Source organism: Scyliorhinus torazame, chromosome 6 (genome assembly GCF_047496885.1).
Source record: "Scyliorhinus torazame isolate Kashiwa2021f chromosome 6, sScyTor2.1, whole genome shotgun sequence".
In the NCBI taxonomy this organism is placed as follows: Eukaryota; Metazoa; Chordata; class Chondrichthyes; order Carcharhiniformes; family Scyliorhinidae; genus Scyliorhinus; species Scyliorhinus torazame.
The window spans coordinates 80,779,552-80,798,480 of NC_092712.1; the positions used below are offsets into that span (position 1 = coordinate 80,779,552).

An 18,929-nucleotide genomic window follows, 5' to 3' on the forward strand; every position below is an offset into this window, starting at 1 on the left:
ATGCTCTGGGGATCTGGGTTCGAATCCCACAATGGCAGATGGTGGAATTTGAATTTTAAGAAGAATCAGTAATTAAAAGTCTAATGATGACCATGAAACAATTGCCCATTGGTGTAAAAACCCATCTGGTTCACTAATATCCTTCAGGAAAGAAATCTGCCATCCTTACCAGGGCTGGCCTACGTATGATTTCAGATCCACAGCAAGCGGTTGACACTTCATTGCTCTCTGAAGTGGCCTAACAAACCAATCAGTTGTATCACATTCACTACAAAATCTGTAAGGAATGAAACCGGATGGACCACCTGACAATGGCAAACTCAGTCCTGTTGACCCTGCAAAGTCCTCCATCGGATCCCCACAGCGTAGGAGGCCATTTGGCCCATCAAGACTGCACCGACCCTCTAAAAGAGAACTCTACCCAGGCCCATTCCCCCGGCCCTATTTTTGTAAACCCAATTAACCGACACATCTTTGGACACTAAGGGCAAATTATCATGGCCAATTCACCTAATCTGCACATCTTTGGACTCTGGGAGGGCACCGGAGCATCCGGAAGAAACCCATGCAGACATGTGGAGAAAATGTAAACTCACACTCCTCCTTACAAAAATCTGGGGGTTTGAGCCGAAATTAGGCGAGTTGTCCCACAGACTAGTCAAGCAACAACTTGACAGTCATACTCACAAAATCATATCTTACAGATAAGGTCCCAGACACCACCATCACCATTCCTGGGTATGTCAAGAAGTGATGGAGGTACAGTGTTATACAGTCAAGAGGAGTTCCCCGGAAAGTCCTCAACATCAACTCTGGACCCTATCTTACTGTCCGTGTGGAGTTTGCACATTCGCCCCGTATTTGCGTGGGTCTCACATCCACAACCCAAAGGACGGCATGGTAGCACAGTGGTTAGCACTGTTTCTTCATAGCGCCAGGGATCTGGGTTTGATTCCCAGCTTGGTCACTATCTGTGCGGAGTCTGCACGTTTTCCCTGGGTCTGCGTGGGTTTCCTCCAGGTGCTCCGGTTTCCTCCCACAATCCAAAGATGTGCAGGTTAGGTGGATTGGCCACACTAAATTGCCCTTCATGTCCAAAAAGGTTAGGTGGGATTACTGGATTAGGGTGGAGTTGTGGGCTTAAGTAGGGTGCTCTTTCCATGGGCCGATGCAGACAAGTTGGGCCAAATGGCCTCCTTCTGCACTGTAGATTCTATGTGCAGGGTAGGTGAATTCGCCATGCAAAATTGCCCCTCTGGACCCCATGAAGTCTCATGGCATCAGGTCAAACATGGGCACAGTAACCTCCTAATTACCACGTAACAACTCCAACCACCTCAGCTGATGATTCAGTGCTTTTCCATGTTTGAGCATGGGAAGGGAGCAGAGTTGACTCTGGGTGGGGAACTTGAATATCCATCATCAAGAGTGGCTCGGTAGCACCACCACAGCCCGAGCGACAGTCTTGAAGCACACAGCTGCTAGACTACATCTGCAGCAGGTGGTGAGGGAACCAACAGGAGGCATAAACATACTTGACCACGTCCTCATCAATCTGCCTGTTGCAAATACCTATGTCCATGACAGCACTGGCAGAGGTCCTTGTGGCGATGAAGTGTTGTCTTCCCACTGAGGCCACCCTGTGTCGCGGTTGTGTAGCATGATCCCTGTGCTAAATGGAATAGATTTCAAACAGATCTGGCAACTCAAGACTGAGCAGTCATGAGGCGCTGTGGTCCATTAGCAGCAGTCCAATTGTATACAACGCCAATCTGTAACCTCATGGATCGGCATACACCAACTCTACCACTACCATCAAGCCAAAGAATCGACCCTGTTTCAATTAAGAACACAGGAAGGCATGCCAGGACCAGCACTAGGTATACCTAAAAATGAGGTTGTCAACCTGGTGATGTTATAACACATGCCAAACAGCATAAAAAGCAGGCAGTAGATATAGAGTTAAGCAATCCCACAACTAACAGATCAGATCCAAGCTTTACAGTCCTGCCACAACCAGCGGTGAACGGTGGTGGACAATTAAATTCACTTGAGGAGGAGGCTAAGAAATGCCCATCCTCAATGATGGAGGAGCCCAGCACATCAGTACAAAAGATAAGGCTGAAGCATTTACAACAATCTTCAGCCAGAAATGGTAATGGATGATCCATCTCCGCCTCCTCTGGACGTCCCCAATATCACAGACGCAGTCTTCAGGCAATTTGATTTACTCCATGGGATATCACGAAACAGTTGAAGGCACTAATACTGCCACGGCTATTAGCCCTGAAAATATTCCAGCAACAGTACTGAAGACTTGCGCTCCATAACTTGCCGTGCCTCTAGCCAGGCTGTTCCAGCACAGCCACAACACTGGCATCTACCTGCAATGTGGAAAATCGGCTCGGTATCTCATGTACACAAAGAATAGGACAAATCCATTCAGGCCAATTACCAGTCCATCAGTGTACTCTCATTCATCAATAAAGTGATGGAAGGGGGTCATCAACAGTGCTATCAAGCAGCACCTGCTTAACAATAGTCTGCTTACTGACGACCAATCTGAGTTCCAACTGGATCACTCAGCTCCTGACCTCATTACAGACTTAGTTCAAACATGACCAACAGAGCTGAAAGTGACTGCACTTCACACCGAGGCAGTGTTTAACCAAGTGTGGCATCAAGGAGCCTGTACAAAACTGGAGTCAATGGGAATCGGGGGGGGGGGGGGGGGGGTGAGACTCTCCACTGGTTGGAGTCATACCTGGCAAATGAACATGGCTGTGGTGGTTGGAAGTCAATCATCTCAGCTCCAGTACATCACAGCAGGAGTTCTTCAGTGTAGTTTTCTAGGCCTAACCATCTTCAGGTGCTTCAGCAGTGATTTTCCATCCGTCTTAATGTCAAAAGTGGGGATGTTTATTGATGATTGCACATTTTCAGCACCATTCACGACAGATACTAAAGCAGTCCACATCCAAATGCAGCAATAAAATAAAATACTGGCAAAACACAGCCGGTCTGGCAGCATCTGTGGAGGAAGAAACAGGGTTAACGTTTCGAGTTTGCATGTCCCTTCATCAGAGCTTAGTCAGGTGATATGGACGCGAAACGTTAACTCTGTTTCTCTCTCCACAAACCTGTTTTGCAGAATTTTCTGTTTTTATTTCAGATTTCCAGCATCCGCAGTATTCTGCTTTTGCCAAATGCAGCATAATCTGGACAATATTAGGCAATGACCATCTCCAACAAGAGAGAAACTAATCACCGCCTCATGACATTCAATGGCTGAATCCCTACGAACAACATCCTGGGGGGGGGGGGGGGGGGGGGGGGGTTACCATTGACCAGAAACTGAACGGGGGAGGGAGGGGGGGGGGGGGGTTTACCATTGACCAGAAACTGAACCAGTCTAACCATACGAATATTTTGGCTACTGGAGCAGTGCTCTAGTTCACCTTGTGACTCTTGAAAGCCTGTCCACCATCTACACCTAAGGAAGGAGCAGTGCTCTGAAAGCTAGTGATTTGAAACAAACCTGTTGGAATTTAATCTGGTGTTGTAAGACTTGTTACTGTGCTCACCATCTACAAGGCCCTAGTCAGGAATGCAATGGAATACTCTCCAGTTGCCTGGATCACTGCAGCTCCAAGGGGTGGAACGGCGGCTCAGTGGTTAGCACTGCTGCCTCATGGTACTGAGGACCCGGGCTCAATCCTGGCCCCAGGTCACTGTCTGTGGAGTTTGCACATTCTCTCAGTGTCTGCATGAGTCTCACCCCCACAACCCAAAGATATGCAGCGTAGGTGGATTGGCCATGCTAAATTGCCCCTTAATTGGAAAAAAAAGAATTGGGTACTCTAAGTTTATATTTTTTTTTAAATCAGTGCAGTTCCAACAACACTCAAGAAGTTTGACACCATCCTGCACAAACAGCCCATTTGATTGGCACCTCACCCACAAGTGGCAGCACAGCGGCGCAGTGGTTAGTACTGCTGATTCACAGCTCAGGGGCCCGGGTTCAATTCCGGCTTCGGGTGACTGTGTGGAGTTTGCACGTTCTCCCCGTGTTTGCGTGAGTTTCCTCCGGGTGCTCCGGTTTCCTCCCACAGTCCTAAGATGTGCAGGTTATGTGGACTGGCCATGCTAAATTACTCCGTAGTGTCCAAAAGGTAGGGTGGGGTTACTGGTTTACAGGGATAGGGTGGAAGCGTGGGCCTAGGTAGGGTGCTCTTTCCAAGGGTCGGTGCAGACTCGATGGGCCGAATGGCCTCCTTCTGCAATGTAGGGGTGCTATAATTCTATGAACATAAGAACTAGGAGCAGGAGTAGGCCATCTGGCCCCTCGAGCCTGCTGCACCATTCAATGAGATCATGGCTGATCTTTTGTGGACTCAGCTCCGCTTTCCAGCCCGAACACCATAACCCTTAATCCCTTTATTCTTCAAAAAACTATCTTTATCTTAAAAACATTTAATGAAGGAGCCTCAACTGCTTCACTGGGCAAGGAATTCCATAGATTCACAACCCTTTGGGTGAAGAAGTTCCTCCTATGCTCAGTCCTGAATCTACTTCCCCTTATTTTGAGGCTATGCCCCCTAATTCTGCTTTCACTCGCCAGTGGAAACAACCTGCCCACATCTATCCTATCTATTCCCTTCATAATTTTATATGCTTCTATAAGATCTCCCCCGCATCCTTCTAAATTCCAACGAGTACAGTCCCAGTCTACTCAACCTCTCCTCGTAATCCAACCCCTTCAGCTCTGGGATTAACCTAGTGAATCTCCTCTGCACACCCTCCAGCGCCAGTATGTCCTTTCTCAGGTAAGGAGACCAAAACTGAACACAATACTCCAGGTGTGGCCTCATTAACACCTTACACATTGCAGCATAGCCTCCCTAATCTTAAACTCCATCCCTCTAGCAATGAAGGACAAAACTCCATTTGCCTTCTTAATCACCTGTTGCACCTGTAAACCAACTTTTTGCGACTCATGCACTAGCACACCCAGGTCTCTCTGCACAGCAGCATTTTTTAATATTTTATCATTTAAATAATAATCCCTTTTGCTGTTATTCCTACCAAAATGGATAACCTCACATTTGTCAACATTGTATTTCATCTGCCAGACCCTAGCCCATTCACTTAACCTGTCCAAATCCCTCTGCAGACTTCCGGTATCCTCTGCACTTTTTGCTTTACCACGCATCTTAGTGTCGTCTGCAAGCTTGGACACATTGCACTTGGTCCCCAACTCCAAATCATCTATGTAAATTGTGAACAATTGTGGGCCCAACACTGATCCCCGAGGGACACCACTAGCTACTGATTGCCAGCCAGAGAAACACCCATTAATCCCCACTCTTTGCTTTCTATTAATTAACCAATCCTCTATCCATGCTACTACTTTACCCTTAATGCCATGCATCTTTATCTTATGCAGCAACCTTTTGTGTGGCATCTTGTCAAAAGCTTTCTGGAAATCCAGATATACCACATCCATTGGCTCCCCGTTATCTGCCGCACTGGTAATGCTCTCAAAAAATTCCACAAAATTAGTTAGGCACGACCTGCCCTTTATGAACCCATGCTGCGTCTGCCTAATAGGACAATTTCCATGCAGATGCCTCGCAAATTCTTCCTTGATGATAGATTCCAGCATCTTCCCTACTACCGAATTAAGCTAACTCACTCCTCCCACCACTGACAAATAATGGCATGTGTAACATGTACAAGATGCACTTCAGGAACTCACCAAGGCTTCTTGGTCAGCAATTCCCAAACCTTTGGCCCCCACATGCAGAAGGATAGGGACAGTGTAAGTGCACAGAACACCCATTATTTCCAAATCCAACACCAGGCAACACTCACCCCAACTTGGACATTCATTGCTATTCCTTGATCCAACACTTATTCAAAATCCCAAAATATCTTACCCAACAGCACTGTTATTGCATGGACAGCATAGACTTAAACAGTGGGTCAAACACCAGCTTTCCAAGGGCAACTAGGGCATGGGCAATGCATGCATACCTCAAAATTAATACTTTTTAAAAAGAGGCAAAGGCAATGAGACAAAAATAAAGCAGCTCAAACTCTTTTCATTTAAGCTTGTTGAGTTGTTCAAACTGATGAGATTTATTAAAGTGAATAAGAAGATTTATTAAAATAAGGAAAAACTATTTTCAGTAGTTAGAGGTATAAAGGAAGAGGTTAGTCAGTCTATGTGCAGCTATTTATTATCACGTGGATTGCCTTTACAGAAAACAGTGGTGGAAACAGAAACCACAATAGCTTTCTCAGAAGTATTTTAATGTTTGAAGAAGGTACTCTTGAGGTTAAGTGATGTAATGGATAGCTCTTGCAGAAGTGACACATGGATGCTTAGGAATATTGTGGCACAATGTTCCAAAATAGTGACATGGAAAGGATACTGAAATCTCTTGTCCTGCATTACCTGCTAAGTCTCGAAGCTGGTCCAATGTTGGTATGATTGGCGGATTTCTCTTCTGCAGTAGGAAAAGGACCATCATGGTCAATGAGAAGTTAGTGATCCAGGATCCAGGAATGTTGCTGGTGATCCCTTGAGCACGGGCCCAGCACCGAACACCAAACACCAGGGCCCGTACTCGAGGGTCAATATTAGAATAAATATAAAGGAGCTCTGTGCTCCGCATAGCAATTCTATAACCAAAGCAAAATGAGCAGAGTTTAAAACCTGATTCAAAGATTAACTTGTAAATTCTCAATCTCAATTATCAACTGCACTTTTTAAATTGTCTAATAAAACGCTACCAATTTCTTCAGTTAAAAAATATTTCTTCATTTGCATGTAACGTGAATGTCATAGATTAAGCAGAAGGCACTGTAACATGAACAGATGATCGTGAAGCATACCACCTAATGTGAATTTAAAGATTTTAACAAATGTAATTGTCCTATCAAAATTGAGATGATTTATTAATTTGAACTGTTTTAAGTCACAATTTATATTTTAAAGCCCCACTTTGTTCACAGTATATTTCATGATTGGTGGCCTGTTACAGTAAAATAAACTCTCTCAGACAAGTCACTTGGAAAATTATTTTAACACGCTTTAACAATAGGTCAGAATTGCTTAAATTCTATGGCATCAATTTGTCAATAGAATTTTGATGCATATCATTATTTTAACTTTAATTTCTGGTGTATCTACGGTGTTGTGCGTTCATTGAAGCAGCAGGAAGTCTAATTGGTAGCACATTCCTTCCACAATTTGAAGCAAATGTAGTTCTTCAGATCTCAGTTAGTATGGGTCAAAATAATTCCAGTTTTGCAAAAGGTTGGAGGATTCAGAGTTAAAGTGTGTGACAATAATTTGAAACTGAAAGAAGTGCTTGAATGTACACAGGTGCTGACAAGACTAGCCAATGCCGAAAATGGGTGGAAATGTTAGCTGCAATAAGGATGACAGTTGAAACTCCATCTGAAGTAATACACTTTAATTGGGACGAAATGGATAACTGGGATATTTTTCAAAGCAATTTTTATTTCGCAGTAAGAGCCATTTGTAATACACAAATTGATTTTGGTGTTCCTCACCTATTATTGGCAGTGAGGTCACATTGCAATCCTGAAGGTTGATGAGAAAACCGCACCAATGGGCAACGAGCATTGAGTATCTTCTGTATTCCTGTGCATCCTGGGGCAAACTGATCAATGCATTCTCCTATCACCGAAAGGGTGCTTTGTGTTGCCACCCGCTCTGATGACACTCTTTTTGTTTGATATTCCATAGAAAAAGCACCTCCTGTCTAAAGAAAGACAAAACTAGTAAGCAAAGAACACCACTGCCAAATTGAAGGAATATCTAGTGTCCAGTTCTTGATCACGCATAAGAATGTAAGAAATTTAACTTTGTCTCTTGGTCCGACTCATTAATATAGATAGTAGCGCAGTGGGTTAGCACTGCGGCCTCATGGCACCGAGGTCCCAGGTTCGATCCCGGCTCTGGGTCACTGTCCGTATGGAGTTTGCACATTCTCCCTGTGTTTGCGTGGGTTTCGCCCCCACAATCCAAAGATGTGCAAGCTAGGTGGATTGGCCACGCTAAAATTGCCCCTTAATTGGAAAAAATGAATTGGGTACTCTAAAAAAATTTTAAAAATATATATAGATAGCAGATAGCGGAAGCCCCAGCACTGATCCTTGCAACTCTCCACTATTCACTGGCTGATAAAGAACAAAGAACAAAGACAATACAGCACAGGAACAGGCCCTTCTGCCCTCCAAGCCTGTGCCGACCATGGTACCTGCCTAAACTAAAACCATATGCACTTATGGAGTCCATATCCTTCCATTCCACCTATTCATATATCTGTCTAGATGCCCCTTAAATGCCGCTATCGTACCTGCTCCCACCACCTCCCCAAGCAGCACGTTCCAAATATTTACCACCCTCTGTGTAAAAAAACTTGCCTCGCACATCAGTTCTAAACTTTTCCCCTTGCACTTTAAACCTATGTCCCTTAGTACTTCACAACTTGAACACTCATTTAAAATATGGGTCAAAATAATTCCAGTTTTGCAAAAGGTTGGAAAGTGTTTGACAATAATTTTAAACTGAAAGAAGTGCTTGAATGTACACAGGTGCTTACAAGACTAGCCAATGCCGAAAATGGGTGGAGATGTTAGCTGCAATAAGGATGACAGTTGAAACTCCATCTGAAGTAATACACTTTAATTGCGACAAAATGGATAACTGGGTTATTTTTCAAAGCGCGATTCTTTCTTGCGCAGTAAGAGCCATTTTCTATCTATGCTAATATATTACCCCCAAGACCAGGTGGGAAATAGTGTTTAAAAAATAAAGGGAAACAGGAAAACTGACTTGAAGCCTTATATTTACAAGCAGTTCCCAATCTGTAAACAATAATTTCCAATTGACCCAAGGTGACTGCAAAAAGTGACAAACTTCCAAACAGAGTAATACATTGCAATCGTCCATTTATAAAACAGCTTGTTTCATTTATTGTAAGCAATGCATTGAGAGAGCTGCAATTTTTAATATGCTGATTTTACAATGGAGGAAAAAGAATTGAATAAGGGCAGCGAAAAATAACAACGGATTCATGACCTCCTAAAATATCAGACTGAAGAATTGCACCATAAAAAGTGTAATTACAACCAAAATATCAAGAGGAAAACATTGCAAACATTTGATTTAAATAAATGTAACTCTTTCAAATCTAATGCATCAGCTGTCTAGTTCCAGCAATTTCTGTATTTAATGTCATTTAAGTCCCTTTTGGAGATCTTGTTTCAACAATAGACAGAACCTGAAAGGTGGGGAGCATCTTAAACTGGGAGATGGGGGGGGGGGGGATGGGGACTGAAAGGTGGGGAACCTCTTAAACCGGGAGAAGGACAACTCAGTCTAAGAGGAAGGAAAGGCGAGGGTGGTGAGAGGAGGGAAGGAAAGGTGAACCATGGGCGGAGGGGTGGGGGGGGGGGGGGGGGGGGGGGCGCGGGTGATGAGAGAAGGGAAGGTAAGTGAATGAAGATTTTTTTTTTTTAAACAACACTACTGCCAGTCGCAAGCCAAAGTTGATGGACTGCCATCTGCCGCATTAAGCTGACCATTAAGATGAATAGGACAAAGTCTTCTTGAGCTGCTTATTGGGTCTGACATAATCAGTCTACTTTTGACTAAAATCACAATGCAAGATAATAAAACTTGCAACATTAGCAAAGTTGAAAGCACTCAAGAAATTTTCCATGGTACTTCATCAATTCCTCAACAAACGAAATAACCAAATGGTGCAGACGGATCCAGGTGTTCAGAGCTGGTCTCCTTTTTTTTAAATAAGTGTTTTTTATTGGATTTTAGAACAGAGTATATTTTGCCGTTATGTACACAGGATGTGATATATATATATATATATATATATATACAAGTCGGCAACCGTTTGTGCCGGCGAGGCACTTCCGGAGGGCAATCCTCGAGTGGGTCTGGTGCGGGTGTTGCCCCTCGCTTCTCCCAGCCGGATTTCGCCGCCATTGTCTTCGCGTGCACGCTGCCGCTTCAGCCGGCCCTCCCGTCTTCCCCGTGTTCTCCTTTTTCTCTGTTCCTGTGGATGTCAAGTTGGTTAACGTTTCCCTGCCCCCCCCCCCCCCCCCCCCCACCAAACCTCCCTGACTCTCCTCTATTGTTCCCTGACTCTTCCCTCCTCCCCCTCCCCTCTGCGGTTCGCCTTTCCTTCCCTCCTCTCACTCCCCCCCCTCCAAGGTTCGCCACCACCCCCACCACTTAGGACATTGCCTCAAAGAAGGCAGTCCAGTACTCCACAAGTCTGGGGCAAGACCAGAACATGTGGGCGTGGTTGGCCAAGCCTCCTTGGCACCGCTCACGCCTATCCTCCACCTCCGGGAAGAACCTACTCATACGGGTTCTTGTTAAGTGGGCTCTATGTACCACTTTTAGTTGCGTCAGGCTGAGCCTGGCGCAGGTGGAGGTGGAGTTGACCCTATGCAGTGCTTCGCTCCAGAGTCCCCACCCAATCTTGATCCCCAGGTCCTCCTCCCATTTCATTCTTGTTGCGTCCAGTACGGTGTCGGCCCCTTCTACCAGTCGGTCGTACATGTCGCTACAGTTTCCTCTCTCTAATATGCTTGCATCCAGTAACTCTTCCAGTAATGTCTGCCGTGGCAGTTGTGGGGAAGTCCTTGTCACCTTTCGTAGGAAGTTTCTGAGCTGCAGGTACCTTAGCTCGTTCCCCCCTGGCCAGCTGGAATTTCTCCATCAGTTCGTCCAGTGTCGCGACCCTGCCGTCGGTGTATAGGTCCCTGACTGTCAGTGTCCCCTCGTCCTGTCTCCACCTTTTGAAGGTGGCATCAGTCAGTGCTGGGGTGAACCTATGGTTGTACAGATGGGAGCTTTGTCTGACATTTTGGTCAGGCCAAATTGCTGCTGTAGCTGGTTCCAGGACTGGAGGGTGGCTATCACCACTGGGCTGCTGGATTGTTTTTTGGGTGGGAATGGGAGTGCCGCCGTGGCGAGGGCCCAGAGGGAGGTCCCCTTACAGGAGGCCTCTTCCGTGCGCACCCACTCTGCTTATGGCTCCTTGATCCATCCCCTTATTCGCTCGGCCATCGCCGCCCAGTGGTAGAATTATAGGTTTGGAAGGGCTAGCCCTCCCCTTGATTTTGTTTGTTGTAAGACCTTCTTTGTGATCCTAGAATTCTTCCCCCCCCCCCTAGGAACGCCATGATTATTTTGTCTAATGCTTTGAAAAAGGCCGTGGGGATGTTGATCGGGATTGATCTGAATAGGAAGAGGTACCTGGGCAGCACGTTCATTTTGATCGTCTGGACTCTCCATCTTTGCAGGTCCTTTTTTACTTCCTCCGTCAGACTGGTAAGGTTCCATTTGTGGATCCCTTTCCAGTAGTGGGCTATTTGGATCCCCAGGTAACGGAATTTGAGTCGGGCTTGTTTAAACGGCAGTCCCGTTAGTACTGCCCCACCTACTGGTGGGTGTACCGGGAAGAGCGGGTCTCTTCTGAGACAATGCTGAAGCATGTTAGTTACGATGGGATAGAGATTAAAAATGTCCTAGTGCCCCGTAAATGAGGCTTCACCAACCCCCAGCTCGGTTCTTCCAATCACAGGCTGCAAATTTGAGAGAGACGCAGTATGGCTGAAGGATAAGTGGCTTCTCTTTTGTGTTTTCACAGCACGTTCTCGCTCAGCCTTTGGCCGTGCTGTCCCTCTTAAACCCCCCCCCCCCCCCCCCCCCCCGCAAACCGTCTGTCCGTCCGCAGGCACCAGTCCCCAAAGGAGCACATTGTTCAAGATGGCAGAGCAGGTCAAAGAAGCCATGAGGAACCGCAGAGTCGCAGCAACAGCACCTATCTGAGCCCCTGCTCATCCAGAGCAGTGCCAGTGTCCGACAAGGTGGAATGAGGAAGCTGGTTTCTTCACAGCTTCTTGAATACATCCTCAATAAGATGTCCAAATCTGCCAAGCCCAGCTGGGTGAGAGAAGGTGATTTCAACTGGGTTGGAAAAAGGGTGGCTAGATCGAAACTCAAGTCAATGGGAAGGTTGTTTGTGAATGGCAAAGGAGCTGGGAGTTTTTATGTAACGTGAGGGAATGGTGGACCTGTGTAGGTTTAGGAGTCGGGCGGGGGAGTACTCCTCCTTCGCACGTGTACATGGTATACTCCAGAATTGATTTCTTTGTGGCGAGTCAAGCGGTGTTGGTGGGGGTGGAATATGCAGGAATCGTGATCTCAGATCATGCGACTCACTGGCAGGAGGTCAGGCTTAGCTCGAGGCAGGAGCAGAGGCCGGGATTGAAGCTGGATCCGGGGCTTTTGGTGGAGAAGGGGTTGTGTGTCAAGGTGCAGTTGTTGATCAGAGACTATGCGCAGTTGAATCAGAATGGGGAGGGGTCGGCGGCCACATTTTGTGAGACGTTGAAGGCTGTGGTTCGAGGAGAGGTTATCTCGTTCAAGGCGCATAGTGACAGGAGGAAGAGGGAAGAGTACAGATGGTTGTTGGATGAGATATTTGAAGTGGACAGGAAATAGAGAGTTCCCACCAAGAAGAGTTTGGCGGAGAGCAAAAGGTTACTGGGGCAGTTTGACAGGTTGATGACGGGGAAGGCAATGAGGCAGTTACAGTGAGCGAGGGGGCGCAATACGAATATGGAGAGAAGGCGAGCCGCATGCTGACACACCAGCTACGAAGGCAGGCCGCTAGGGAGATTTTGTGGGTGCGTACAGGGAAGGGGGAGCTAGTGTCGGAGCCAGGGCGGATCAACGAGGCATTTAGGGAGTATTATGAGAAGCTGTACAGTGCAGAGCCAGGTGGTGAGGAAGCGATATGGGGTGGCATTTGGACGGGCTGGAGTTCCCAAAGCTGGATGAAGAGAGGAGGCAGGCGCTGGAAGAGCTGTTAATATTTTTAATAATCTTTATTGTAACAAGTAGGCTTACATTAACACTGCAATGAAGTTACTTTGAAAAGCCCCGAGTCGCCACATTCCACCACCTGTTCGGGTACACGGAGGGAGAATTCAGAACGTCCAATTCACGTCTTTCGGGACTTGTGGGAGGAAACCGGAGCACCCGGAGGAAACCCACGCAGACACAGGGAGAACGTGCAGACTCCGCATAGACAGTGACCCAAGTCAGGAATCGAACCTCGAACATTTTCATTTCATTTTCAACCCTGGCGTTGTGAGGCAACAGTGCTAACCACTAAGGCTGAGGGACGTGATGGATCGGATAAGGGGGATGAAGTCAGGGAAGGCTCCGGGGCCAGATGGCTACCCGGCAGAGTCCACGACAGAGTTGGCACCGCATTTGCTGGGAATGTTTAGTGAGGCACTGAAAAAGGGAGCTGCCACCGACATTGACAAAGGATACAATTGCAAAGGAGAGGAAGGACCTGCAGGAGTATGGTTCATCTAAGCACATTTCACTGTTAAACACGGCTGTGAAAGTGTTGGCCAAATCAGTGGTGGGGAGATGGAGGGATGTGTCCCAGGGGTGGTCGCCAAGGACCAAATGGGTTTTGTAAGGACAGGCAGCTCTCCAGTAACATCAGGAGGCTGTTAAACATGGCGGGGCAGGTACCGGAGGTAGAGGTCTCTATGCAGAGAAGGCTTTCGATCGGGTGGAGTGGAGGTACCTGTTCAAGATATTGGGACGGTTTGGGTTTGGCACAAAGTTTGTGGTGTGGGTGCGTCTGTTATATGCGGCCCTGGTGGGACGTGTACGGATAAATGAGATGAGTCGCAGAGCTTTGGGTTGCAGAGGGGAACGAGTCAGGGGTGTCCGCCGTCGCCGCTGCTGTTTGCACTGGCGATAGAGCCCTTGGCGGTGGCCCTTAGGGGATCAGTGGAGTGGCAGGGGTTTGTGAAGGAGAGTGGGGAATACTGGGTGCCACTGCATGCGGACAACCTGTTGCTGTTTGTGTGAGACCCGCTGGAGAGGAAGGGGAGAATTATGGACATATTGGAGAGCTTTGGACTCTTTTCAGGATGTAACATCGGGAAGAGTGAAGTGTTCCCAGTGAATGCAGGTCGGGGGGACCAACCTGGGGGCGTTGCCATTCAGGGTAGCCAGAGATAGGTTCAGGTATTTGGGGGTCCAGGTGACGGGGGAGTGGGCGACGTTGCACTAGTGGAATCTGGCAACATTGATGGAGGACGTTAGGGGGGATTTTAGGAGGTGGGATACGCTGCACCTGCATTGGCGGGGAGGGTCGAGGTGAGTAAGATGAACGTGCTGCCAAGGTTCCTGTATTCCACAAACCCCACGCCCCCCCGATCTTTTCCGAAAATTGGAGGTTGTGATCTCAGAGTTTGTTTGGGCAGGGAAGGTAGCTAGGGTAAAGAGGGCTCTGCTACAGAGGCAGAAGCAGAAAGGAGAGCTGGCGCTCCCAAACCTGCTGCATTACTACTGGACGGTGTATAAATTGGATGCTGTGATCTCTGAATTTGTATGGACGTGGAAGGTACCAATGGTAAAGAGGGCCCTGTTACAGAGGCAGAAAGGGGGTTGGCGCTTCCGAACCTGCTGCATTACTACTGGGCGGCTAATGTGGAGAGGGCAAGATGGTGGTGGGAGGGGGAGGGGTTAGATGGAGGAGTCCTGTAGGGGGTTCGGCTTGAAGGCCATGGTGACGGTGTCACTTCCGCTGGTGCCGGGCAGGTATACTGTGAGACCGGTGGTACAGTCTATGATCAGGGTGTGGAACCAGCTGAGGAGACACTTTAGGATGGAGGGGATATCGGTGCTGACACTGTTGTGTGGAAATCGCAGGTTTAAGGCAGGGGAGATGGATGGCATGTATAGGAAGTGGAAGGAGGTGGGGCTGGTGAGGGCGAAGGATTTGTACCTGGAAGAGAAGTACCTGCAGGCCTGGGAGAGCTACGGGAGAGGTTTGAGTTATCGAAGTGAAGTGAATTCAGGTACCTGCAAGTGCGGAATTTCGTGCAGAAGGAATGGAGAGCGTTTCCCAGGCTGCCAGAGTATATTTTGTTGGAGCAGCTGCTGCTCCTGGATGTGGAGGGCGAGGGCAGAATTGGAGGTATATATGGCTGGCTGGGTGAACAAGGGGGAATGCAGGTGGTGAGGATTGAGAACTGGGAGGTGGTCACTATTGGTGACCTCGGCAACCACATGTGCACCAAGTGCTGCCAGCTGCAGAAACATGAGCTCTGGGTTTCGGAGCTTGAGTAGTGGCTGGAGTCATGGCACTTTCGTGAGGCTGAGAGCTATGTGGATAGTATGTTCAGAGAGCTGGTGTTGGGAGGGTAGACAGGATGGGGAGTGTGGAGAGAGGCGATGCGTAGAGTAAATTCGACCACCTCGGACGAGCTTAATTCAATTCAAGGTGGTGCACAAGGTGCATATGACCTGGGCAAGGATGAGTGGGTTCTTCCAGGGCGTGGCAGACGAGTGTGAGAAGTGTGGGCGAGGACCAACGAATCATGCGCACATGTTCTGACGCTGTGAGGAGAGATACTGGGAGGTGGTGTTCGGAACACTATTGAAGATTGTGGGGGTGAAGGTCAGGCCGGACCCAATGGTGGCGAAGTTTGAGGTGTTGGAAATGCCGGAGCTGATGGAGGGGAAGAGGGTCGATGTCGTGGCTTCTGCCTCTCTAATTGCTTAGCCAAGGATATTGATGGATTGACGGTCAGCGCCGCCGCCGAGGGTGGTAGCCTGGTTTAGGGACCTGTATGACTTTCTTCGGCTGAAAAGATCAAGTTCGAGTTGAGGGGATCAGCGGAAGGTTTGGAGACACGGTGGAGACTGTTTATGAGAATGTTTGAGGAATTGTTTGTCGTGGTGGGGGAGAGGGAGGAGGAGAGCAGAAGGACCTCTTATGGACTGAACTGATTAATACTACACTCCTGTATGCTTCACCCGATGCCTGTATCTATGTATTTTACATTGTGTATTTTCTTTCGCCCTATTATGTATTATCTTTTCATGTATTAAATGATCTGTTTGAGCTGCTCGCAGGAAAATACTTTTCACTGTACCTCGGTACACGCGACAATAAAAATTGTACAACCATGAATTGTGGGAGTATTGAGTATCTTATTGATTTGCGTTGTAGTTTTGAATATATTTGGAATAAATTACATTTTTGAAAAAAAGGAAGGTATGTTGCCAGGATTTAGAAGTTTGCTTTTTTTAAAACCTTAAATAATTAAAATGCAAGAGTACAGATGACCTCGCACATAGTACTACCTCCACAGTTATATGCTCTCCATTACTATAGTCATTTTTTAAGTCTCGTCTCTTATTTTTAACCAAGCATTTCTATGAGAAAGGTAATGCTGAGTTCAGTATAGTTGTGTTCGAAATTGAAATCCCATTTTAGTTTTAGTCAACATTTGGAGTTTACCTTTCCACATTTTAGTCTCCAATTATTTCCCCAAGATTTGTAATTTAGCCAGTCAGATATGCACAAGGAGATGGGTGAGTACGCTGGAGTGAGAGGGAGTCAGAGAGATTAGAGAATTAGTTTCATGTGGGAATTTGGTGCATGGGTTAATGAGCAAATTCATTGGTTGGTAAGAAACTGCTGTTAAAGGGAGTGCCTTTAAGTAGCTGTAAATTAGAAAAGCATATTAGTTTTAAAGAAGGAGTAGCTACATATTTTTGAGTAAGAAACACTAGGAATAAAGAGAAATCAGGGCCAGTAAAGTGAGATAAATAAACCAAAGTCAAATCAAGTTAACGGAAGGGAAATAAAGTTAAGACATGGCAGGGCAGGTCAGAGGAGTGGAATGTGCACCCTGTATTGTGGAACATTGTGGACACTATTGGTGACCTCGGCAACCACATGTGCACCAAGTGCTGCCAGCTGCAGAAACTTGAGCTCTGTGTTTCGGAGCTTCAGTAGTGGCTGGAGTCATGGCACTTTCGTGAGGCTGAGAGCTATGTGGATAGTATGTTCAGAGAGCTGGTCACAGTGCCGGTTAGGAGCATGGAGGCAACAGGGAATGGGTGACTGCCAGACAGTCCAAGAGCACCAGGCAGGTAATGCAGGAGTTCCCTGTGATCCCACTCGCTAATCGGGTTTCCATTTTGGATGCTGGTGAGGGCACTGATTTCTCGAAGGAGTGCAGTCAGAGCCAAGTTCCTGGCAGTACGAGCGGCTCGACTGTGCAAGATCGGAGGGAAAATAAATGTAAAAACAATAGTGATAGGTTAATGCAGCTGTAGACTTAACTCCAGGATGATATGTTACTTCCCTGGTCCCAGGATCAAGGACGTCACAGAGCGACAGCAGGACATTCTTCTGGGGGAGGGTAAACAGCCAGAAGTCGTGGTCCTCATGGATACCAATGACTTTGGCAGGAAGGGGGATGTAGTCCTACAGACAGAATTTAGGGAGCTAGGTAGAAAGTTAGTAAGCAGGACCTCAAAAGTAGTAACCTACGGATCACTAAGAGTGCCACGTGCAAGTGAGTACAGAAATAAGAGGATAAGGGGGATTAATGTGTGGCTGGTGCAGGAGGGAGGTCTTTACATATCTGGGATGATTGGGCAGCATTCGCTGGGCAGCATTTGCTGAAAAATCCCAAGTGCGCTAAGCATTACACTAACAACCAATTTAAGATCACCTGTCGGGCTTGCAACATAGCTCAACACGAATGCTGGAAGCTACATAATTTTCATATGCAGGGCTCTGTCCCCTTTAGGTAAAAGGAATTATATCCAGTCATTGCACTTTCAAATAGACAAAAGCATGGGGACTTGGCTCCCTGGAGCTACCATAACCACTGGTCAGTAAGGGACACATGAGGTGACTTCACTTGAACGGGATGGAGACCGAGTGAGTAGCAAATTGGTTCTGATGGGAATTTGGTGCCTGAGGGAAAAGAGATGTGGTATATATATATAGGAATTATTCCAAGTTAATTGAGTAATTAGATTATATTAACTGAACAACATAAGGAACAATGGCAGGACAAGCGCTATGTTTCAACTGTGGAATGTGGGAGTTTTTGGATGCTAAGGTGATCCATGACAAACATGTCTGCAGAAATGTAAGCAGTTAGAGGAATATCAGATCAGGATTATTGATCTGGAAGCCGAACTATGGACACTGCGCGCAACATAAGGGAGGGGGAGAAACACCTGGTTACTTTGTTCCAGAAGATGGTCACACTTCTTAAAATAGGGTCATCTGTTTTGTTCAGCAGTGAGGGACAGGACCTGTGACGAGTGAGGCAGGTAAAGGGATCGAGCAAACAGTAATACAGGAGGCTCAGACTTTGCAATTGTCAAAAAGGTTTTGAGGAGCTCTCAACTGTTAACAAAAGTAGTGGGGTCTGCAAGGTGGATGAACAGGCTGGCCATGACACCATAATACAGGAAGACGTTCAAGTGAGGGGAGAAAATGGGAATGCAGTGGTGGTGGGGGATGGAATAGCAAGAGGATTGATGCTGTTTTGTCCACAGCAAAGAGAGAGAGTCCAGAAGGCTGTGTTGTCTGCTAGGTGCCAGTGTTTTGGACATATATTCAGGGCTGGGGAGGAACTTGCAGTGGGAGGAGGGAGAGGAACTTGCAGTGGGAGGCGGAGAGGATCCAGCCACAGTGGTCCATGTAGGTTCTAACATGGGGATTAAATGAACAAATATATTGCTCATCTTCACTAGGGAGGTTACAAAAACATTTTTGCAATGGCTGTAAATTAAGAGGTGGAAGGGAGAGGAGAACCGGTTGAAATTACTATCACTTGGGAAGCAATACTGAGTAAACTGATAGGGCTGAGGGCTGTAAAGACTCCGGGTCCTGGTGGACTTCAACCAGGGCTTTAAAGGTGGCGTCTAATGAGGTAGTAGATGTGTTGGTGTTAATTTTCCCAAGATTTGCTCAATTCTGGTAAGGTTCCATCAGACTGGAAAGTAG

General features: G+C 46.9%; 1 protein-coding gene across 2 annotated transcripts in view; it reads right to left on the bottom strand.

Moving 5' to 3' along the window:
• mtpap (mitochondrial poly(A) polymerase) overlaps positions 1 to 18,929 on the bottom strand; it is a 65,269-nt gene that overhangs the window by 13,494 nt on the left and 32,846 nt on the right. For both annotated transcript variants that reach the window (XM_072508382.1, XM_072508381.1), the window contains exons 5-6: positions 7,585 to 7,796; positions 6,461 to 6,687 (exon numbers count right to left, since the gene is read on the bottom strand). In XM_072508382.1, the coding sequence (XP_072364483.1) occupies positions 6,461 to 6,687; positions 7,585 to 7,796 (439 nt within the window). The remainder of the gene's footprint in view (positions 1 to 6,460; positions 6,688 to 7,584; positions 7,797 to 18,929) is intronic.